At 46.2% G+C, this 19,893-nt stretch overlaps 1 protein-coding gene across 1 annotated transcript in view; it reads left to right on the top strand.

The window, feature by feature from the left end:
• The first annotated feature begins 4,632 nt into the window (after nucleotides 1-4,632).
• WNT3A (Wnt family member 3A) overlaps nucleotides 4,633-19,893 on the top strand; it is an 88,123-nt gene continuing 72,862 nt past the window's right edge. The window contains exon 1 of the mRNA XM_054191713.1: nucleotides 4,633-4,722. Coding sequence (XP_054047688.1) covers nucleotides 4,652-4,722 — 71 coding nt within the window. The 5' untranslated portion in view covers nucleotides 4,633-4,651. The remainder of the gene's footprint in view (nucleotides 4,723-19,893) is intronic.

The following is a 19,893-nucleotide window of genomic DNA, read 5'->3' as shown; positions in this document are numbered from 1 at the left end:
AGGGACCTTAAAAGGCACAGAGGCAAAATGAAAGAGGGAAGCTGAATGACATGCCACAAGTCAACAGGCCCACGCCAAAGCCAGTGCCCAGGCATTAAGATCCCAGCATTTATATTTTCCAAGCATCAGTGGAAGGAGGACGTTTAGTGCTCACAGCATGTTTTGATATCTGGGTCTCCAGATAGCTGTAGCAACTCCTACAGGCTATTGGGGCCCCTCACCAAGAGGAGCTATTGAGGCTCCAAGCTATTGGGGCTCCTCACGTTTTAGGGACGATGGGTTACAAAGCTGCCTGGTGGGAATTCACTGGTGCTCCCATTATCCCAATGTGCCACAGTGCGGTCTTCTAGGCGTAGAAGGAAAAATAGGCAGTGACTTTCTCACGCCACCATGGTGGCTGGACCCAACCATGGAGACCACTGTTCAGAGAGTAGGGGAGACAGTGAGTGAGTTGCAAACAGGGAAGAAGAACGACCTTCCAGCAAGAACCAGTTGCAGTTGCAATTTGCAAAAGCAGATAATGCATCAGCTTTTACTGGTGGGAATTAAAATATTAAAGAGGGAAGGGGCAGAATGCACTTCTGTCCTCCACCAAAACCAAACAAAACCTTCTGCCCTGTGAGGAGCCTTCCCTGGCTCTGTGTTTGCTCTCAGTGAGGATGATCTTCCCATCCCACAGCCATAACAAATCATCTCCATGTAGGGCAGAGGGGGAAGGAGAGCGAGAGAAGTGACACAGAGAGAATTTGAGAAGTGTGATGGGCTGCATTACACCCGTCTGCCCGCCTTCCTGTCTGCCTGGATCCCTCCAAACCTCTTCCTCTTGCCCATGATTTCTTTACATAGACGTCTCTGAGGTGGAAGCACCCTGGATGTGTCTTTATTTGAACGTGGGTGAGCACAGCTGTTGCCTCTTGTGACTAACTGCACTGCGAAGCACTCATGTTTCTAAATCCAGCTCTATTTACACACTCAAGTGGGCCCTGAAGATGCCAGCTGGGCCATCCCCATGAGTAAGCAAGACAGGACCAGCTTGCGATGCCTTCATAAGGCATTCCAATGCCATGACCATGAGGCCTGCTCTGTGTCCTCCCATCCCCTTTTCCCCATGCCAGCTTGATAACTGAAGTTACCCACCTCTTTTCACAGCAGGCTTATGGGGCTGAGGCATTGGCCTCATGGCTGTGAGCATGGTCAAGGCTTTATTCTCCCTTTCAAGAGTCAGGGTGGTGGACCTTCACCTCTTGGGGAAGTCATGAACCAAAACTGGTGTTTACTTTGCTGGTGTAAGGATGGGAACTGTGGAAAATCTGTGCAAGGCTCCGCCAGGATTGAGACTTAGTGTCTACCACAGAGGGTCCACAAACCTGCAACCCAGACTTCCATCAAAAGTTCTCCCTGGGCACTGGTGAGCAAAGTCAAGAGCAAAGAAGCCAAAGCCATGGCACTGTCACCCCATGGAGAGCCAGATCCTGCCCACTGCAAAGCATATGTCTGAATATCTGGGAGAGGGATGGAAACCACTGGACCACCATGGAGGAGCTTAGGTAGGTTTTGACATCAGGCCCTAAAAATAACTGTTGGGAGAAAATGCTGCTGATTTGGGCAGCCAAATGCCAGCAGTCTCATATCCATGAAGCCCATAGCAGACTTTTTTCTGACTCTAATGGACTGCAAAATCTGGCCCTTAAAGGGCCCTGGCTCAAAGGTGTCATTGCTAATAGATAACTAATCTACAGTAGTCTTCCTAGCAATGGGAATAGCTATTATACACCCAACTACCTTTTTGTCAGTGTAATTAAAAGCAGTTGGCGTCAGAGTAAGTAGCAACTGCTGCCTGCTGAAGAAATCAATACGATCCCGCTTATATATGTGCGTGTGTGTGTGTGCGCGCGCGCGCGCGCCTATGACAAAGTGGATTATCTCCATCCTCCCCAAATAGCAGCTGCAAAGCAAAGAGGAAAAGGGAGAGTGGCTGAATTTGTACCTTCAGGTGAAGTTGCCTGGTGCTTCCTGGTGGGAGGGGCAGAAGCTTTGGGGGATGTTTAAATCTCTCCCCAGGAACAAAAGGAGGGGAGATCAGCTCGACCCCTGGAAGGGATGTGTGTCCTGCCCCTTCCTCCCCTTCCATTCCCGGTTTGACGGGACCCCGCGACCGGGCAGGCGCTGGTGGCTGAGAGTCTGTGTGTGTGTGTGTGTGTGTGTGTGTGTGTGTGTGTTCCAGTCTGCAGTGTGAGCAATTTCACTTGAAAAGACAGAGAAATCCCCTCCTTTGAAAGTCTCAGCATTTGGTTCTTTCCAGTAATGCTATAATTGGAAGGGATTTTCTCTAATACAGAGGGAAAGTCCTTAAGATGATTTTTCACACACCACCAACCCTCCTCCTTTTCCTCGTCCTACCTTCTGCAATAAAACTCCCTTCTGCCTCTCCAGCTCCAGCTCCTCTGGGGAGGGGGAGCTCCTGAAGGAAAGCCGGGGCCGGGGTGGGGGTGGGAGGGTGTTGAATTAATACACTCCATATAATTGCAGCATTGACACCACGGGGATTTGCTGAGAGAGACGGAGAGAGCATCCATTCCTCCTCGGGAAGGCAGCGAGAAGCCGCTGAGATCGACTGGAGCTTGGCTATGCTGGGCGATTAGATCTCGGAGCACTTGCCAGAGCTCACATTTGCAATCACTTGTCATCCAACCTGAAAGAAAAATAATCAAGGCCCGACCCCTGCCAAATTCCCAATGATTTAAATATCCCCGAATGAACTGCATTTCTAGTATAATTTCACTAGAATGAATATATCTCTCCATCTAGCTAAACACAAACATATCTTTATATATATGCATATAAAGCCCTGTGTGTGTAAATAGAAATATTCCCTACTAAGGGAAAATATATATGCAATTCTTAATGAGAAAGAAAACGCATTTTGATTTGAGCTAATGCAAGGTTGCAAGCCTTCCTCCAACAAAGTCATTAAAAATTGTACCTCTCTTTGTTCCGTGTGAGCCACAGAAATTTTCTGATTCACAGATAAAATAAAATAAAGTCAGAGAAATAAATAAAATCTCATCCAGTTTTCTCTCTCCTAAAAAAAAAAAAAAATAGGGCGACAAAAAACAGCAAAAGAGAAACCCAACAGGCAGCAGCCACGACGACAACAAAAAAATTGTGCAAAAGAGAATCATCGGTGTTATTCCGGGAGAAAATATCTCCTAGCTCATCCAGCACCTCCATTCCCTCGTTTTCCCCTCTCCAGCCCCCTTTCGAATGACCCAGGGAAAGGGGAAAGCCTGTCAGCTGGGTGACACTTGCTCGCAGATACAGCAAGATTTAAACAATATGTTCCAGAGGAGCAGCAAATCTAACCGCGGACCCAGTCTCCAGGAGCTACATCTTTATAATAATACTAATCATGATATTTTTTTTCTTTTCTTTTTTTTTTTTCCCCCCTCATTTCCGCCCCACCGAAAAAACTTTTTTAGGAACCACCCCAACCACCCCAACGCACCCCCCGCCACCGCCACTGAAAGGAGAGAAATTGTGCCAATATGTAGAGAAAGAAATTAAAAAAAAAAGAGAGATCAATTACTACTGCCCCTGTGGGGTGGATCTGGTGGATGAAGTCGTTTGCAGCAGCGTCTTCGCAAAGTCCGGGGCTGGGACTCCTGCAAATGGTGATGATCTGGATTGAGCCTTGTTGAGATTTGCATGGAAGAAGTTGATTTCTTAACAGATGTCTTCAGTGGAGCTCTTGGATATCTGGCTGGTTGGACTGGTGGGGAAGGGGTGTGCATGTCTTGGGTGGGGGGGGGGTGAGTGTCTGGGGGGGTGTGTGCATGTCTGGGTGTAAATCCTCTTTTTTTTTTTTTTTAAATGAAAAAAGGAGAAAAAAAAAAAAAAAAGAACCAGCTGAAAGTTTCTAGAAAGTTAGTCCCAAAGCGTCCTGACCGTCACTGTGAGGAAACGGGGATATGAGAAGAAGACAGAATGGCAGGAAGGAGCATATCGAGAAAATAATAATTTAAAGAAAAAAAAAAATCTTCACACTTTTTTTTTTTTTTTTTTTTTTTTTTTTGCATTTTAGTAGCTTCGACCCAGGGAGTGAAATCCGGGCAGGTTGTTATAGCTACCCAAATCCACAGGGGTCCCCCCTGTCTATTTAAACCCCCTAAATCTTCCTTCCCCTTTTTAAAACTACATTTTATCCCTTGGCTTGTGGGCCAACGTGCCCCCTAATGAGTATTAAAACACTATCTCCTTGCAATTAGCTCATTCCTGACTTCGCGCTCCTGATTGACAGAACAAGCCAAAGCATCAGAATTCTCCCTTTGGCAATAAGTGCTGATTGGGTCCTTTTTAAGAGAGCTACTTCAAACTTTTTTTTTTTTTTTTTTTTTTTTTTTAATATTTGCCTTCAGTGTCTTGGCTGAGAGAAGAGTTTTTTACCTCTCTGAGATTTTTTTTTTCCTTGAGAGTAGTAGAGGAAGCAAAGAGAGGATTTACCTGGTCGGGTTGAGTTCACTTCATTTGACTTTTTTTTTTTAAATTATTGTTATTATTATTATTAAAATAATCATCCTGCCTCAGAAGAAAGGAAGGTTTTTGGCAACTCTGGTTAAAAAAAAAAAAAAAAAAGAAAGACAACTTTTCATCAATGGCCTCTTTTGGATATTTCCTGTTTCTTTGTGGGTTGAGTCAGGCTCTGTCAAGTTACCCAATCTGGTGGTAAGTTTTATTCTTCTTCTTTTTTTTTTTTTTCTCTCATTTTCATTTATTTTTCCCCTCCTCGTTTTCTCTGCAACCCCTGTGCTTAAGATGACTTGAAATTCTCCTTTCGTTGCCACTCAGCTAAAGAGGTGGGATTGTTCCAGCGCCAGCAAGTTCTTAGAACCTGCATTTCACCTCTTTTATTTATGCATTCACTTTGTTTATTTTGACTGGGTTATACCTGATCTCTCCTTCTCCTACTGTAAAAGAGAGAGAGCGAGCGAGAGCGATCGGAAAGTTATTTTTTTTTTTAAGTGCTTTGATCCTCTCCTGTGAAGAACAAAAGGCGCTGCCTGAATTAAAGAGATAATGATACAAGTTGACATGAGCATTTCAAGGTGATTTCGAGCTAGTCAGGTGGAAGGAAGGGGGGGAAAAGGATGAAAACGTATATTATTTTTTCCCTTCGTTTTAAGGAATATTTAGGGGAAAACAGGGAAAAAAAAAGGGGGGGGGGGAAGGGAAAGAAAGAGAAAAGAGGTGAGAGGAGGCTGAACAACCTGGTCTGGTTCTGGAAAGGCAGAACAGGGAGCAGAGACGGGGCTGGGCGATGCTGCCGCGGAGCTGCCCCGCGCAAGATCGGCAGGGACCTGCGCACCTCCTTTTCCCCCGGGATAACGCACTTTTTTTGTCCGCCTTGCAGCTCGTTTTACGGTTTTGGGCTGGTTTTAGTGTTGTTTTTATTTTCCGCGCTTTGCGCCCTACGCCTTTAAGAGCTTTTTTTCTCTCTCTCCCCCACAAAAAGCAAATGGTGCTGGGCAAGGCATGTAACTGCAAGATCTGCTCTAATTACCCCGCGGAGGTAATTGGGCTCAGGGAAGCCCTAGCTCTGCAGGCAGCTGGCGGAGGAGCGCGGAGGAAGCGCGGAGCGGAGAGGCGCGGGGGAAGCGGCGGGGCTCCGCGCTCTGCCGCCGGCTGCGCGGGTGCGGAGCTGCCCGGCGTTAGGGAGCTGCCCCCGGGTTAAGGAGCCGCCAGCTCCGCGCCCGCGGAGGGGAAAGCAGGCTGCGTGGCCCTAACGCGGAGCAGGGACCGCTCCGCACCCGGGGCGGTGCCGCAAATAACTCAGAAGCGTCCAAAAAAAAAGAGAAATACTTCTAAAAATAATAATTAATTATTTTTTTAAGTGCACTTGATCTCTGCCCACCCACCCACCAGCCCCCCTCCCCGCCCCCATCTGCCGTTAGCGGGGTTCAGGTGGGATGGGCGGTGAGCGGGGGCCGCGGGCGCGGTACCCCCCGCGCTGCCCGGCGTTACAGAGGTGAGGGGTGTTGAAGGCAGCCGCTCCAACTATTTCAGGTATGTCTGAAAGCAGGGAATTCGTTGGGATGGGAGAAAAAAAAAAAAAAAAAGCAATAAAATGCAAATGTGTTCTTGGGAAGACAGGCAGAAAGAGCACCTGGACGGGAGTCATTAAAAAGCAATCTTTTATTCCCAGCCACCATCTAACTTATAATTAGAAACTCCGGTTGCATTCCTGATTGGAGAAGGAAACGCATTCCTCTAATACCAACATAAATATTCCCTTGTCACCAACCGAGGAGGGCAGAGCGGAGCGGCCGCGTCCCCGCGTCCCCGTCCCCGTCCCCGCCGCAGCGACCCCGCAGCCCCGAGGTGCGCGACAGGCGGCTCTCGGACCAGGGTGGGGGAAAGGGCAGGGAAGGAGGCGATGGAGAGGGGGACAGGAGGGGACAGGAGGTGCCTTCCCAAGCCGGGGCATCAGGTGTGTGCAGGGGGACCGCAGCGGCGACTTTTTGGGGAGGTTTTAGGTGTTGTGGTTTGGTTTTGGTTTTTTGGTTTTTTTTTCCTTTTTCCATCTTTCCCCGCTGCCAACCAGCGGTTTTCCAAGGTTCTTTCGCAAAGAGAGCAAAGCCCCCTCAGGCCATGGAAATGCAAAAGAGGTTTTGATTGGGGTGGGGGAGTCGGAGGAGTTCCCCCTCTCGCACACAGACACACAGCCCTTTCCCTCTTTATTTATCCTCAAGCGAGTTATAAACCCAGGGCCACCCCGCTGGCTGGAGGTGGGAGACAGCCCTAGGGACGGGCCAGGCGGAGGCTGGAGGGGGACACAGGGGTCCCCCGGACGTACCCGGGAGCATCCCAACATCGGCAGTGCAGGTTCTTTTCTCCTCATCAAGGACAACCTGCTCCCAAACCAGCTAATTTAGCCAATCTATGGCGCTTAATATTTTATTTTAATTTAATTTCGTTCTTTTCTTTCTTTTTGGAGGGGTTTTGTTGTTGGTTTTTTTTTTCTTTTTGGGTTTTTTTTTTTTTAGTCTGGTAGTTCAAGCAGCAAACATCTCATCTCAACCATCTCTGTTTAAAGCCTCCCCTATATTATCTCATAGTGACTTGACCGCTTACAACAGAAAATCCATAATTTACCATCCCCAAATTGTTCCCCCCCTCCAATAGTAGTTTCCAATTAAAGCGTAAACTCATCCTAAAGCACATAGAGCTACAGATATTTGCTCTGCTTTTAGCATCAAGACAATTTATGCAAAAGCGCAGACTGAGAAACAATATTCTCCTGTAGGTTTGGGTTAATTATTCTCCCAAAGAAAAGAAGTTCAGGGAAACATTGAGTGTGTGTTTGTCAGGGGGAGCAAGCAGACGTGTGTCTGCTCCTGTAATTTCTGTCTACCTTTTAATAGGGCTCCATACTTGGCTGAGCTGTTTAAATTGCTGTTCCCACCATGGCATAGGGGCACGGGTTTAAAATCAGGCCACACAGTGCTGGTGGCCTCCGCACAGCCCCGGATGCATGGTACCACCTTCGGAAAAAGTTCAGGGGAGCAAAAGGGAAAAAGATCCCCCCAGAGCAATGATGGTCTCACACGCCATCCATGTCCTTTCAGCGACGATGGGCTAGAAAGCTACGGGAGCTTCTTAAAAATAGAAAATTCCCAAATAACCTATTTAGAGAGGGATGAAATAGGCTTTTAAAACAATGTTTCAAAATCATGAAAGAAGAGGGTGCTGTTTCTTCTTGGGACTGACGTGGCAAGTTTTTAGGGATGTGCTGGTGTGATTTATTGCGGCACAGTAACCCCACAGGACCTTCTCCAACGTTGCCCTGTTCAACCTAAAGGAGCTACTGGTAGAAGCAACAGGCTTTTCCGCACCCAGGGGGCCAGATTAAGAGCAAAAATGTTGTTTGGTTTTTTTTTTTTTCAAACGTTAGTGCTGTTCATTTTTTGGTTTGTCTTTAAAAAAAAAAAAAGAGACCAGAGTGAGTGAAGGAAGATTTACAAAATTCAGAAGCAGAATTCATGGGTGGGAGAGGATTAGATGTAACCTGTCCCCTGGCCTGTGGGGATCTGGGGTCCATGTGGAATCACAGTAGCAGCACAAATGACAACTTTTTCCACCTAACTTGCACTGCCTTGGCTGACTGGCTGCACATGGAATGGAAAAGGCATTGTATTTTACTTTTTAATCCGTGGCATGAGGTCTGACTTGGTCTGAGGACAGCCAGAGTACAGAAATGATTCAGAAGGGAGAAGAGTTTCGTTCAGGAGGAAAAAAAATAGTGATAAAAATTAACACAGAGCTTCAATGCTGGGGCTCTTGACCTCCTGTAGCCCAGGAGGCTGGAACTAGGGGAGGTGATCACAGGAGAGGATGTCTGGGCTGAACTGGAAGTACAGGTAGACCTCTTCACCATGGGAGGAACCTGCCAACTGGCACCTCAAATGTCACCCTTCCTGGGGTGTGAGGCAGCTTGGTGCATGCTGAGGGATGCAGGTGGTTAAAGCTTGTGCCTGGAGAGGGACTGGAAGAGGACATCTTACAGGAGGTCCCATGTGGCTGGGACCTCATGTGGTGGCATCACTTTGGGCGGTGAAGTCTGTCCCTTCCTCTGTTCTGCTGGTTGTGGTGGAGATCCCATCTCCTCTGCTGCTCTCTGTAATGCCTGTATCGTGTTCTAAGTAGGATGGGATGAGATTGGCCCCATAATGAACTGGTCAAGAAAATGAGCCATAACAAGTAGTGGCAGAGGGGATGCAGTGTTACTGGAGATGTCAGGCTGATATTTGGAAAGTGGTCATGAAGGATGTATGTTAGGAATATTTTCCTGGCTGGGACCTGTGTTTGCTCTTGGCTTCTTATTGCTTATTCCCCAAGATGGGTCACAGAAGCTGTGTTGGTTGAATCATCCATGTAGGATGAAGCAGCCAAAGCCCGTGATATCCTGCTGTCATGGTTTGGGCCTGAAACCAGGACACCTGTAGTAGCCACTTTACAGCCTGTGAGGATGGAGAAAGTGGTCTAAAAGATCTTTCCATCTCTATCTTTTGTGATTCAGGAAATGTAAGTGCATGGGAGCAGGGTGGGAGGGAGCCTTGCCAACAGAAAGACAAGTAACCTGGTGGCATTACTCCAGCAATACACAGGTGCAACACCTGAACGTGTCCCTGTCAGAGTTTGATGGCATCATCTCAATAAAAGCAGCTGCATGGATGAAGTCCTGGCTTGTGACCTGGTTCAGGTCTCTCCTGGGATCTGTCCCCCTTGGGATGGGTGGAACAGCCCCCAGTTTGCACTGGGGTGGGTGAAAGTAAGGCCAGGTTTGGGATCCCATGACAAACATGATCCTCCTTTTCTTGCAAATCCTGGAGACTCAAGCTGAGTCTTGTCAGGCTCCGCACTTGAGAAAGCAAAGCTTAGGTTTGGCAGAGAGCAACCGTGTTAAGTGAGAGATGATCATCCCTCGTTAGCCAGGAGGGAGGCAGAGCCTTGGAAGGTCACCCAAGGGACAGCGTGAGCCATGTGCGTTGGCACCAGAGCTCCTAAAGCAATCTCTAGAGCTCGTAAATATGAATTGCATCTACCCACTTCTCTACTCGATTAGCCGGAGTTGAGGATTTTGACATTTCCGAGGTGATGGCATTTGTCTTCATTTCCTCTGCTTCTGCAGCCGTGGGGCGATGTCAAACAGCTGCCGTGCTCCTCTGCAGAGGTGGCTGCATTTCAGCTCTACGTGGTGCAATCCCCGTACATGTGGCCCTCTCCCACCCTTGCCCCAAGGCTTGGGAATTGTCTTTACATACATGCGTCTGTGTTACAACAGTATCTTACATGGCCCCGTTTTGCCAGGCAGCGTATAATCATGGAATGATGTTTTAGCCTATTCTTGGATATCAACTCACCCACCAGCTTGGATTTTCTGGAACACAGCATGGGGGATTGGCCCCCAAGCAGCAATGGGGACGGAGGGCACCTGGGTCAAGGACATCTTGTTGTGTAGATGTAAACAGTAGAAAACAGCCCTTAGCTGGTCCATGCATAGGGTATAGTGTGCAAAGGGTAAGGGACATATTTTCCCATCTCCGTTTTTTCATGGTGGGACCGGAAAAACAGACTCTAATGGTATTTATGTTGTTCCTGGGACAGTCCAGGCATGGAGGAGCTGTGCTGGTAAGATTGAATGACCAGACCAAGATCACACAAGAAGCCTTTTTCATGGCAGAAATTGGAAATTTTGCAAGGTCTTAGCAAGAATCCCCTGTTTCAAACATGGGGAGGGCTGGGACTCTCCCAGCGAGCACAGTGTGTGCTAAAGAAGTGCCCTTGTCTTCTCAGATTTTAGACTGATTTAATTAGATTGTGTTGTCCTGCTACATATTCACTTGATTTTTTTTTTCTTTCAATTTTAAGAGGATTTTATTAGATAAATTAACCTGAAAATTAGCAACTTGATATTCAAAGCATGGAACGAGCTCATTGCTTCAAACAAGCAAGCCTCTCCTAACTAAGATAAGGAAAAGCAAATAATTTTGTTCCCCAGACCTTTTCAGGTAGCCCCAGAGGCAAAATATATCCTTTACAGACATTTGAACACCTCTAAGACTTCTCATCTGAAAACCTTTGAACACCTACTAACACGGCTTAAGCTCTGGTATGGGCCCAGGAAGGGAGAGGAAGTTTTTTATTCCTGCTTTGCAGGTGGGTAAGCAGAGGTGGAAGAATTTAAAGGCCCTGCCCAGGCCCTTGCAATGAGCCTGCAGCAGGGCTGGGTGTAGCACTTGGTTGTCCAGTTCACCAGGGGAAGGCAGGTCTTTTCGTCTTTCTAAAGACTTTCTGCACATACCCTATGTCCTTGGGTGCTATTGCAGCACAGAGCACCAGGGCAGGGTAAAGAAGTGTCTGCTTCAGGGCCAGTAGACGCTAATGAAATAGGTGGGTTCTGTTCTCCTCTCTGAGCACCTGTGCGACCTAGATGAGTCATTTCACTTGTGCATGTGGCATTTCTTTTCCCAGACTCAGCTCTACAGCTAGACCTGCTGTAGGGAGTAGATGAAATAGGGGGATGGCCATAGCCCTTCTTTCTGTTGGCCAAAAAAGACTTTTTGACTCTTCCCTCTAAAGGGTCAGGCTGGAAGAGCCTTGACTTTGGCTGTGAGTTTGTGGTCTTTCCTAGGAAAGAAAAGTCAAGGAATGATGATTGTACCAGTGGAAATGAGGCTGACTCACTGGTGTCTCCATCCCACATCTATGGGATCCCTTTCCTGCTTGCATCTTGCTTCCTGCAACTGGGATGAGCCAACTTGACTCCAGCCCTGCAGCAATGCTGTTGCTTTTCCAGACAGGGAATGCCACTCTCTGCACCTCTTCCCTTGTTGGCGGTGCTTAGCAGGGGTGCAAAGCAGCAGGGGAAGGAGACTGTCCTGTGCTAGACCTCATGAGGAGCAGATGTTTTTTCTTTGCATGTATGGGACAAGCACAAGAAAAGCCCAATGCGACAACCATGGGTTGATATGCTCGCTTCCCCCTTGCTCAGCATCTGTGCTCGAGTTCCTCGAATGCATGATTCAAATAGACCAGCCGCATTTCAAAGGACTTTATTGGGCATAATGATAGCACTTAACAAGTATTGCACAAGTGTGTCACAGGGGGAATCCTCCGGGCTCTGAGTCACGGATGCTCCATTTGGACAGCCGAGTTGTACGCGGTATGACAAAGGCAGTTGGTTGTGCGATGAGCACACAGTCTCATCCCCAGGGCCTCCTGCGAGCAAGGTCGAACTGGCCCTACTCTCACTAACACTCATCTTGAAATTTCCTTCCCAGAGCAGGACCAGACTCATGATCTTGCTCTGGATCCCAAAGGAAACCCTGCAGGGCCAAAGAATGCAGCTGGGAAGAGGGGAGGTGAAGCATGCAAGAAGTCTGGAGACCATTGCTGCAAAGATGGAGAAGTACTATCTAGGCTCAAAATAGCAACCCACTGCCTTCTGGTGATGTGGAGCTTGGTGCTTTCTGCCTAGTCAGGTGGTGGCAGGTGCTGAGGTGATGGCGCCAGTTAAAACCACTGAAATATAGTGGAAAGGAAGGGGAAATAACAGCGGGAGAAGTATCAACCAGAGCACGTATGTCTTGTCCACATGCTCAGCTAAGGCTGGATGGGGCACAGTCCCAGGGCTGCAGCAAGAGCTATTTCCATCCTGTCTTACTAAACCCATCTCTGCTTTGCTGACACCACCAAGAGCCAAATGAAAGTCCAGGGTCCAAAAGAGCCAAGACAGGTCAGTGTGGCTTAATAATGAAATGACAGGAATACTCAGGAAACTCTGTAAGTACAGGAGACCTCCCATGACATATCCACCAGGGCTTTGCTGGATCAGGTGCAGGGTTGGTCTTGCAGAAAAGCCACTCTTGAAACTGTCTATACCAACTGTTTCCATTTAGCTTGGGCCATTCATAATGCTTTTCTCCCCTTCTGTCTCTTTAAAAGTGGCAAGGTTTGCTTTAAGTCCTGTTGCCACTTCAGCACAACATGCAAAAATGCATCAATTCATCAGTTCACTCCAAATTCTACTGGTGCTTGCAAAAAACAAGGGAAGGGAAGAAGAACCAATACATTAACTCTCTTGTTCTGAACTCCTAACATAGGGCACTGCTTTTAAAAGCAGCCTGTAAACGAGGGGAGAGCATTATGCATCACAAAGATCTTGTTTGCCTCTTTTCCTTGTTTGTCACCTGCATATTCACAATCCCCTTCCCACTTGGATGTTGCTGATACCCAGAGAGCGCTTTGCATTTGTAGAGCCTGGGCCATCAAAGGAGTTTAAGGTGCCTTTGGTCTCCTCATCACAGTTTCTGTTCTGGTATAAATAATACTCAGTTATACTTTATATCGGTGTAGTGATAATTCTTAGCAGGGATGCTGTTACTCTTTTCCAACATGGATGTTCCTCCACACTCTATTAGTATGAAATGCTTTTCTGTCACTGCATCTTTGCACTTTCTCAGGCATTGTCAACAAGGTCACGTCATAGCATGCGGGCTGGTTCTGTTCTCACATCACAGGCCTCACAAGACACCACAGATATTTGGGATGGACATCTCTCTTCTTCCATGGGGGATCTGTAGGCTCAAAGTGTGGTGGAGTGTAGGTTTGCGTAGAAGGCTCTGAGAGTGGCTTGAGCTCAGATCATGGTAGACTCTTACTTTTCTGGGCTGGCCTCATGTCTATCACAGATTATGGAAACTCTCCTAGTCACCATGCATCAATCCTAGTGGTCAGTTTAAGCATGACTTCCAGGAAATACATCTAGTAGTCTGAAAAAGATGCCTGGGTTCCCATCAGGGGCCCATGCATAGGTTCTACTTCCAGTTAAGATGCCCAGTGGCATCCTGGCTGTCCTCAGAGGCCTGGCAGGGACTGTATACTATCCACTGGTGGCACACTCCTTTCTCAGCAGCAGATGGAGGCCAGTCGAGGAAACCCCAGAGCATCCCAGTGTCACTTGATACCTATCTGCAGGCAACTGAGCAAAACCTCGGGGTGGAATTCTTTCCAGTTATGACATGCCTGCAATTTCAATGTCTCCATCCAAGGCAGGTGCTCTTGGCTCCTTTCATTGATGGGGAGAAGGGGGCACTTTCTTATGGTGCAATTCATGTCTCAGTCATTCGATTGAGCTTCACTGGTGAAATCCTCTGCGTCTGTGGAGGAGTTGAGGCAACCAGCTCAGAGATATCTCCAACACTGTCATCCAGGTTTAGTCAGATTATACCCAAAACAGGGAATCCTCTTTGAGAGTTTGCTCATTTGCCTATTTCCTAGCTGTTAAAATATGAGCTTTATTTCTAATTTCCATTGTCTGGCCTAATTTCACATGGCTAAAATCGAGTCGTGGACTTTTTCTCCATCATTTTCCTGTATTTTAACAAGCTCTTCAGCGTTTAGTGCTCACTGGTGTATTGGAAAGGGTCCAGCCATGGCATGCTATTGCAGGAATGTGCATGCTATCCAAGCGGGTACTAAAAACCTCTGGGCCACCCCTCTCCTCAGCAAATTCACATCAACTTGTATTTTGTCATGTCTCAGCATAGCTACTGAAAGCCTAAGCAGTTTGAGTGTTTTGCAGCTTTCTCTGTAACATATTTAATCCTGCCTCTAATCAAGCACTCTCTAGAGCACAAATACTTCTTCCTAGTGCTCTTTATCCTCAAAAACATCCAGAGTCTCCTACCATCCTCCAACCACATCCACAAGTCATTGACTCAAGCTTGTAATAGAACTTAATCTCAAAACTTTTTAAATAGAGATATAAAATGTCTTTCTTGCTTCCCTATCATGGCAGTTATCTCAGCAGAGGACATGATTACTCTTATTAATGCAAAAGTTGTATCTGCATTTCAGAGAAGTCTTCTGACTTTGTTTTACTTTCGGTTCTCTGAAATCAGACCGCTTTTTTTCCCAGTCTATATCTCTTAATTTCACTTTCCAGCTTCGTATTTCTTCTACATCTCTTTTGGAAGATGCAGTTTAATGCCAGAGGTTATGCACATTCAGGTTTCCAAGGAAGCTGTTATTCAAAAGATCTCACATTGTGGGACGGAGCAGCGAGAAAAGGCAGAGCCCACCTCTGCTACAGCCAGGCCTGTGAAACAAAGCCAAACAGCACTGCACAGAGCAGGAGTTTCTTCTGCTTCCAAAAGGGTTCACCTTGTCTAATAGAGATATTTAGTAAGGGGTGGGAAGGCAGGACTGAAACTCCTTGAGCAGTTGCCAAGCCTACCATTCAGTTTGTCCCTCTGCCCCCAGAAGAACAACAATAGAGCCTGTTGCTAGACAGTGTTGTATGGCATGACAGAAAGCAACTCTAAATCCTTTGCAGGCTGAGGGACACACTTAAGGGAGCATTTCCACTTTTTTACGAGCCTACAGTAGCCGTGAAGAAATGGGAGAGTCTAAGCTCCTGCTGGACAGGTAGAACTCCATTCGAAGCCCAGTGAAGACTGGGAAAACACCACTGTGAATCTGGTAAGATTCATAGAATTTACTTGGAGACGCACAGTTCCTTTAGGGGCATAAAAATCGGGTTAATGCTGATTTTTTGGAGATGCAGGTTTGATTCCTATTCCTTCTGGAGGGAGAATCATCTTGTTGCTTTAGCAGTCTCTAGCCAAATTTTCTTTAGAGTTATTGGCAAGAAATAGGATGCAACTCATCTGACATATGTTAGACCTTTACTTTCGGATGAGATGAATCACATGCCAGCTGTGCCAGTTTTCTCACCATTGCCTGCAAAAGGATCCTGGATGACTACATCAGACAAAGATATCTCCTTTTAACAGATGAATTCAGCTTCTTTTTTTTTTTTTTTTTTTCGCTTTGAACACACTCCTAAAGGCTAGGAGCATCTAGGCATTTTATGATCTACGTAGACATGTAGAATACTGAAAGAGGATACTTCCATTGGAAGACCCTTTTGAAAATCCTGGTGGGCATTGCTTTACGTCTTTAGGGACCGAATTACCTTTAAAAACCCATCACTTGAAGTCCTGGTGTTGCATTCCACATATTTACAGAAGAGCTGAGCAAAAATACCATTGCTCAGAAGGGTGTTTGAAGGGAATTCTTATGAAGTATCCATTTCTTGCATATTATTCCATGGGAAGAGCAGACCTGATGCGTTTGTCGTGAAATAATTTGCTTTACCAATCCAAACCAGATCTGGGTACCTCATTTGATCCTGTGTACCACAGGAGTGCTGCCTCACCTTGTGGCTTTGTAATGCTGGTGGAGAGCCACCCTGGAGGCCCAGGGAACAGTACTCTTTGAAGAAGTGTAGATGCTGGGAAGAAGGACTAAAGATGTTTTGAAGTGTGTGTTGATATAGTCTATTATTTTCTGGCAGTGAGGGGTCCAGGGTCTGGGAGGCTCAGTCCAGCCTGGCTCATTCATCAGCTGGCTTGAACAGGGTGTGCTGATTTTTTTTCAAGGCCTTGATACACTCTCATTTACAAATAGTGTAAATCTACAGAGAAAAAAGCGGCAGCCTGATCTCCAGGGCCTGAAAGCATTAGCAGAGGTGAAGTTTGGTCACCATCTGGAAAGATTTGCTGGTGGAAGTGCTCACACAGCACAATAAAAGGCTAAGCGGAAAAGGACCAAAGAAGTGAAGTGCAAGGCTATTGAGACACATAATTCTTGCTTTATGCCTTAGACTTATTGACTGCATTGCTGCAACCTGATCAATTAACTGATTTTACTGAGCTGCCCCTTGTCAATGGATTGCAGTGACTGGTCCATGAATACCCTTAGCTCAATCTGAATGTCAGTAAAAGTGGATTAACTCCATTGCTTTTATTGAAGTGCTTATTTCTCCTCACTGTGCCACAGAGAGAACAGAAGTTAAGCAGGAAAATTTAGCTGTCTAACTGTTAGAAACCTTAGGTTAGCTGAGATGCATCTCACTACATGTTTGCCGTAATAGGTATAACAACTTCTGCCATTATTAAATCATCTCATCCATCCTCGTGTGCCCCAGGCTGGATTAAATATACCTAAATCAAAATTGGGAAGAAGTAATGGATATAAGAGGTAGTTAGCACCAAGCCATTACTAACAAGAATATCAGCTCGATAAGGAAGGAGCGGCTGGATCACAGCCTTTTTCTAACAGAACAGGTCATGGATATTAGTGGATTGATTGCAAAACCTAAAAGTCACTTACGACACAAGACTAAGGGCACAGTGGGAACTAGTTTTTGCCTGAAAGAGTATAAGGTCCAGACAGATGGAGCAAACAACTGAGTTGAAAGAGAATAGATAAGACACATTAGCAGAAGATTGGGAATCAGACAGGGAAATGCTAATTCAGTGGCCACTGAGATCCGTGGTGCAACTTGCCCACAGGCATATGGGAAGTTTGTGATAGAAAGGAGCACTGAGTCCATCTGTCCTGCTGACGTAATGTGTAGTCTCAGTCTCCTGGTGAATGAAAGGTTCAAGCTCAGTCATAATACAAGTGAGTTGCCAGTACAGCTTTCTAACAGCTCCACTAAAATTAGAAGCAAACTGTCATGTTTACCATAAGAGTGTCTAAACTGTAGTACAGAAAGTAATTCAAGGGTTATATAGTCTAGCACATATTTACAGCCTCAGATACAGTGGTGATGTCTGCCACCAACTAGTGATGCTGGTGCTCCTGTTGCCTCTGACACTGGTACTCAGACAGAATAAAATGAGAAATTCTGTCCTGCACAGAAGCTTCAGAAGTATGGCAATACTATCTTGGAAGTGCTACATTAGGAAGAAATTATTTACTCTGAGGGCGGTGAGGCACTGGAACAGGCTGCTCAGAGAGGTTAAGGGTGCCCCATCCCTGGAGGTGTTCAAGGCCAGGCTGGATGGGGCTTTGAGTAATCAGGTCTAGTGGGAGGTGTCCCTGACCATGTCAGGGGGGTTGTAACTCCATGATCTTTAAGGTCCCTTCCAACTCTAACCATTCTATGATTCTATAATTCTATGAACACGGGCTCTTGTTTGGATTCTTGCATGCAAGAGTCCAGTTTTGTCCATCCTATTGTACAAGAAGGGTAGGGCAATATGCAAGACCTTGGTTATCTAATGAATTGCAGACTCTGTGATGAACCAAGGGAAAAAAGATAGCTCAGGGGCTAAAGCATATTCTACAATTCTATGTTTCTGTGACATGAGACCTCTCATTATATCCCTTCTCTGCCCTCCACAAGCCTAAACAAATGGCTTGGTGACCTGGACAGATGAGAATCAGAAATCTGGAAAACAAGAGAGTTTCCTACAGTCTCTGTCACAGGCAGGCTGCACACATCCCATTTCAGTGTACGGTATGGGGTCACTGAGCAGAGCTGGAGGTACAGGAGGAAAAACTGTACTGGAGTTACTTTGACTCACTGTTTCAAAAAAAAACACCACACTGAGGTAAGGATAACATCCAGGGTGGCTGGACACACGTGAGTCAGTACAACAGAGACCATGAGCAAAGAGTTTAGGTTTGGTCACTCTATTGTAGAGACCTACATAATGCTTACGCACTGCAGCCATGCTGAGTAGGATTTGTCATACTCCATCTCTGAGCTGGACATCTCATCTGGGATAGTGATCTAAGCTCCCTTCCTAGTCAATGAATGAGGGCTGAGACTTCCTTACTGTGATTCATCAGATCTATCTTTGACGTAAATCTTTGGATGCAATGGCTCTCTGTAGCAGCTGATCTCTCTATGTTGGTGGTCAAAAGAAACAAGATGACTAGTTGGGTGCCTGACTTCTGGATGAACAGGTTTAGGTCAAATGCTCTAATTATCATGTCCAAATCCTTGTGTTCATCCTTCCCACAGCTGTGTGACTCCATGGACAAGGATTATGTATTTCTGCAAAAGTCTTTCCCTTTTGGTTTTCTATGGTGCTAGCTTACAATGCAAAAGCTGATTCAAGAAAAGTGCTCTTGCAGAAGCAAAATTCATCAAAGAAATAGTAATCTGGACTGATTTTTGTAACCAGTTATGAGATGTCAGGTGGAGGTACCGTGACAGAGACCACCCTCAAGGCCAATCACAATTCTGAAATCACTGCAGCAAGAGTCACCAACTCATATTGTCTTCTCCTGAGCTTGAGATTTTTATGGTTCTGCTGACCTTGCTGATAAAATCTGTACAAATTCATTCACACACTTGTGCTGTCTAGTCCTCAAATTCCCAGACTATTTCTGTTACTGTGAATGAGGAAGGGTTTGGCTTATCTTAAATTTCCTTGATCTTAAAGATGTCAGGAAAGATGCCTGGGATTTTCTTTGATGCCAGATGAATACGGTGGCATCAATATAATGGCAAAGTGAGAGAAGTGATGTGAACATACCTCTAAACTGCCTAAATTTTAGGTCTCTATATAGGTTTTGCTATTAAAACTGTCTGAGTGCTAAGTTAGGCATGAACTTAGCCCTAGGCACTACTATGCTAAGTTAGACTTTATTATTAATATTAGGAGACAATAGATGGAGACACCTCAGGTGTAATTTGTGTAACTTTCAAACAGTGTCGACCCCCTTTTCTGTGAAGTTATGGCCCTTCCAAAGTGTTTAAAATGCAGACCTGTAATTGTAAGGGGAGAGCTGGTGCAAAGTGACTGATGTCTTTCAGGGCACGTGCTTCACGGTCCCTGAGGGGCTGACAGGCTGGGGGCAAGGAGGTGCTCACGGAAGAGCTCTCAGATGCGTTGCTCCTCTACTTCATCTCTTGCAACTTGTTTCTGCATGAACCATGGCTTAAGCAATCCTGCTGCCTGTCCGTTTGTCCCCCTAATGACATTTGAACCTATTGCCCTAATGAGCTTCAGCTGGCAGAGGTTCTCAAAGATATTGGATACCCACAAGTCTCAGAAAAAATGGGCAGTTAAGTATCAGAGAGATGTGACCAGTGCCCTCCCAGAGGGAAAGGCTGCAGTGTGTGCACATATGTGTGTGTGCATGTGTGCATGTGTGTAAGCCTGCACATGTGTGTGCAAGCATACGTGTGTGTGTGCAATGTTCCCTGGACATCAGAAATCCAGACAGGAGGACAGAGAAAACAGTACTCACGAGTTTTATTTTCCATTCATCTTCTGTTTCTTCCACCTTCCTTCTCATTTTGACTATGTGATGCGTGGGAGAAAGGAGAACATAGAGGATGTGGGCCATGACATGAATCTCTTGATAGACAGGTTACATTGTATGACTGAGGAAGAGATGAAGACAATGAACCTTCTCATTAAGTTCAAGGAGGGTGGAGGGCTCCAATTCTTGGAAGGTCCATGCTTCCCAGCCACAGTTTGTCTCCCATACCAGGACAACACATACCACATGTCCCTCACCTGGGAG

The sequence above is a fragment of the Rissa tridactyla genome, chromosome 2, assembly GCF_028500815.1.
Source record: "Rissa tridactyla isolate bRisTri1 chromosome 2, bRisTri1.patW.cur.20221130, whole genome shotgun sequence".
NCBI lineage: Eukaryota > Metazoa > Chordata > Aves > Charadriiformes > Laridae > Rissa > Rissa tridactyla.
Note: the sequence above shows the minus strand (reverse complement) of the source record. Positions and strands in the feature narration are given on the sequence as shown.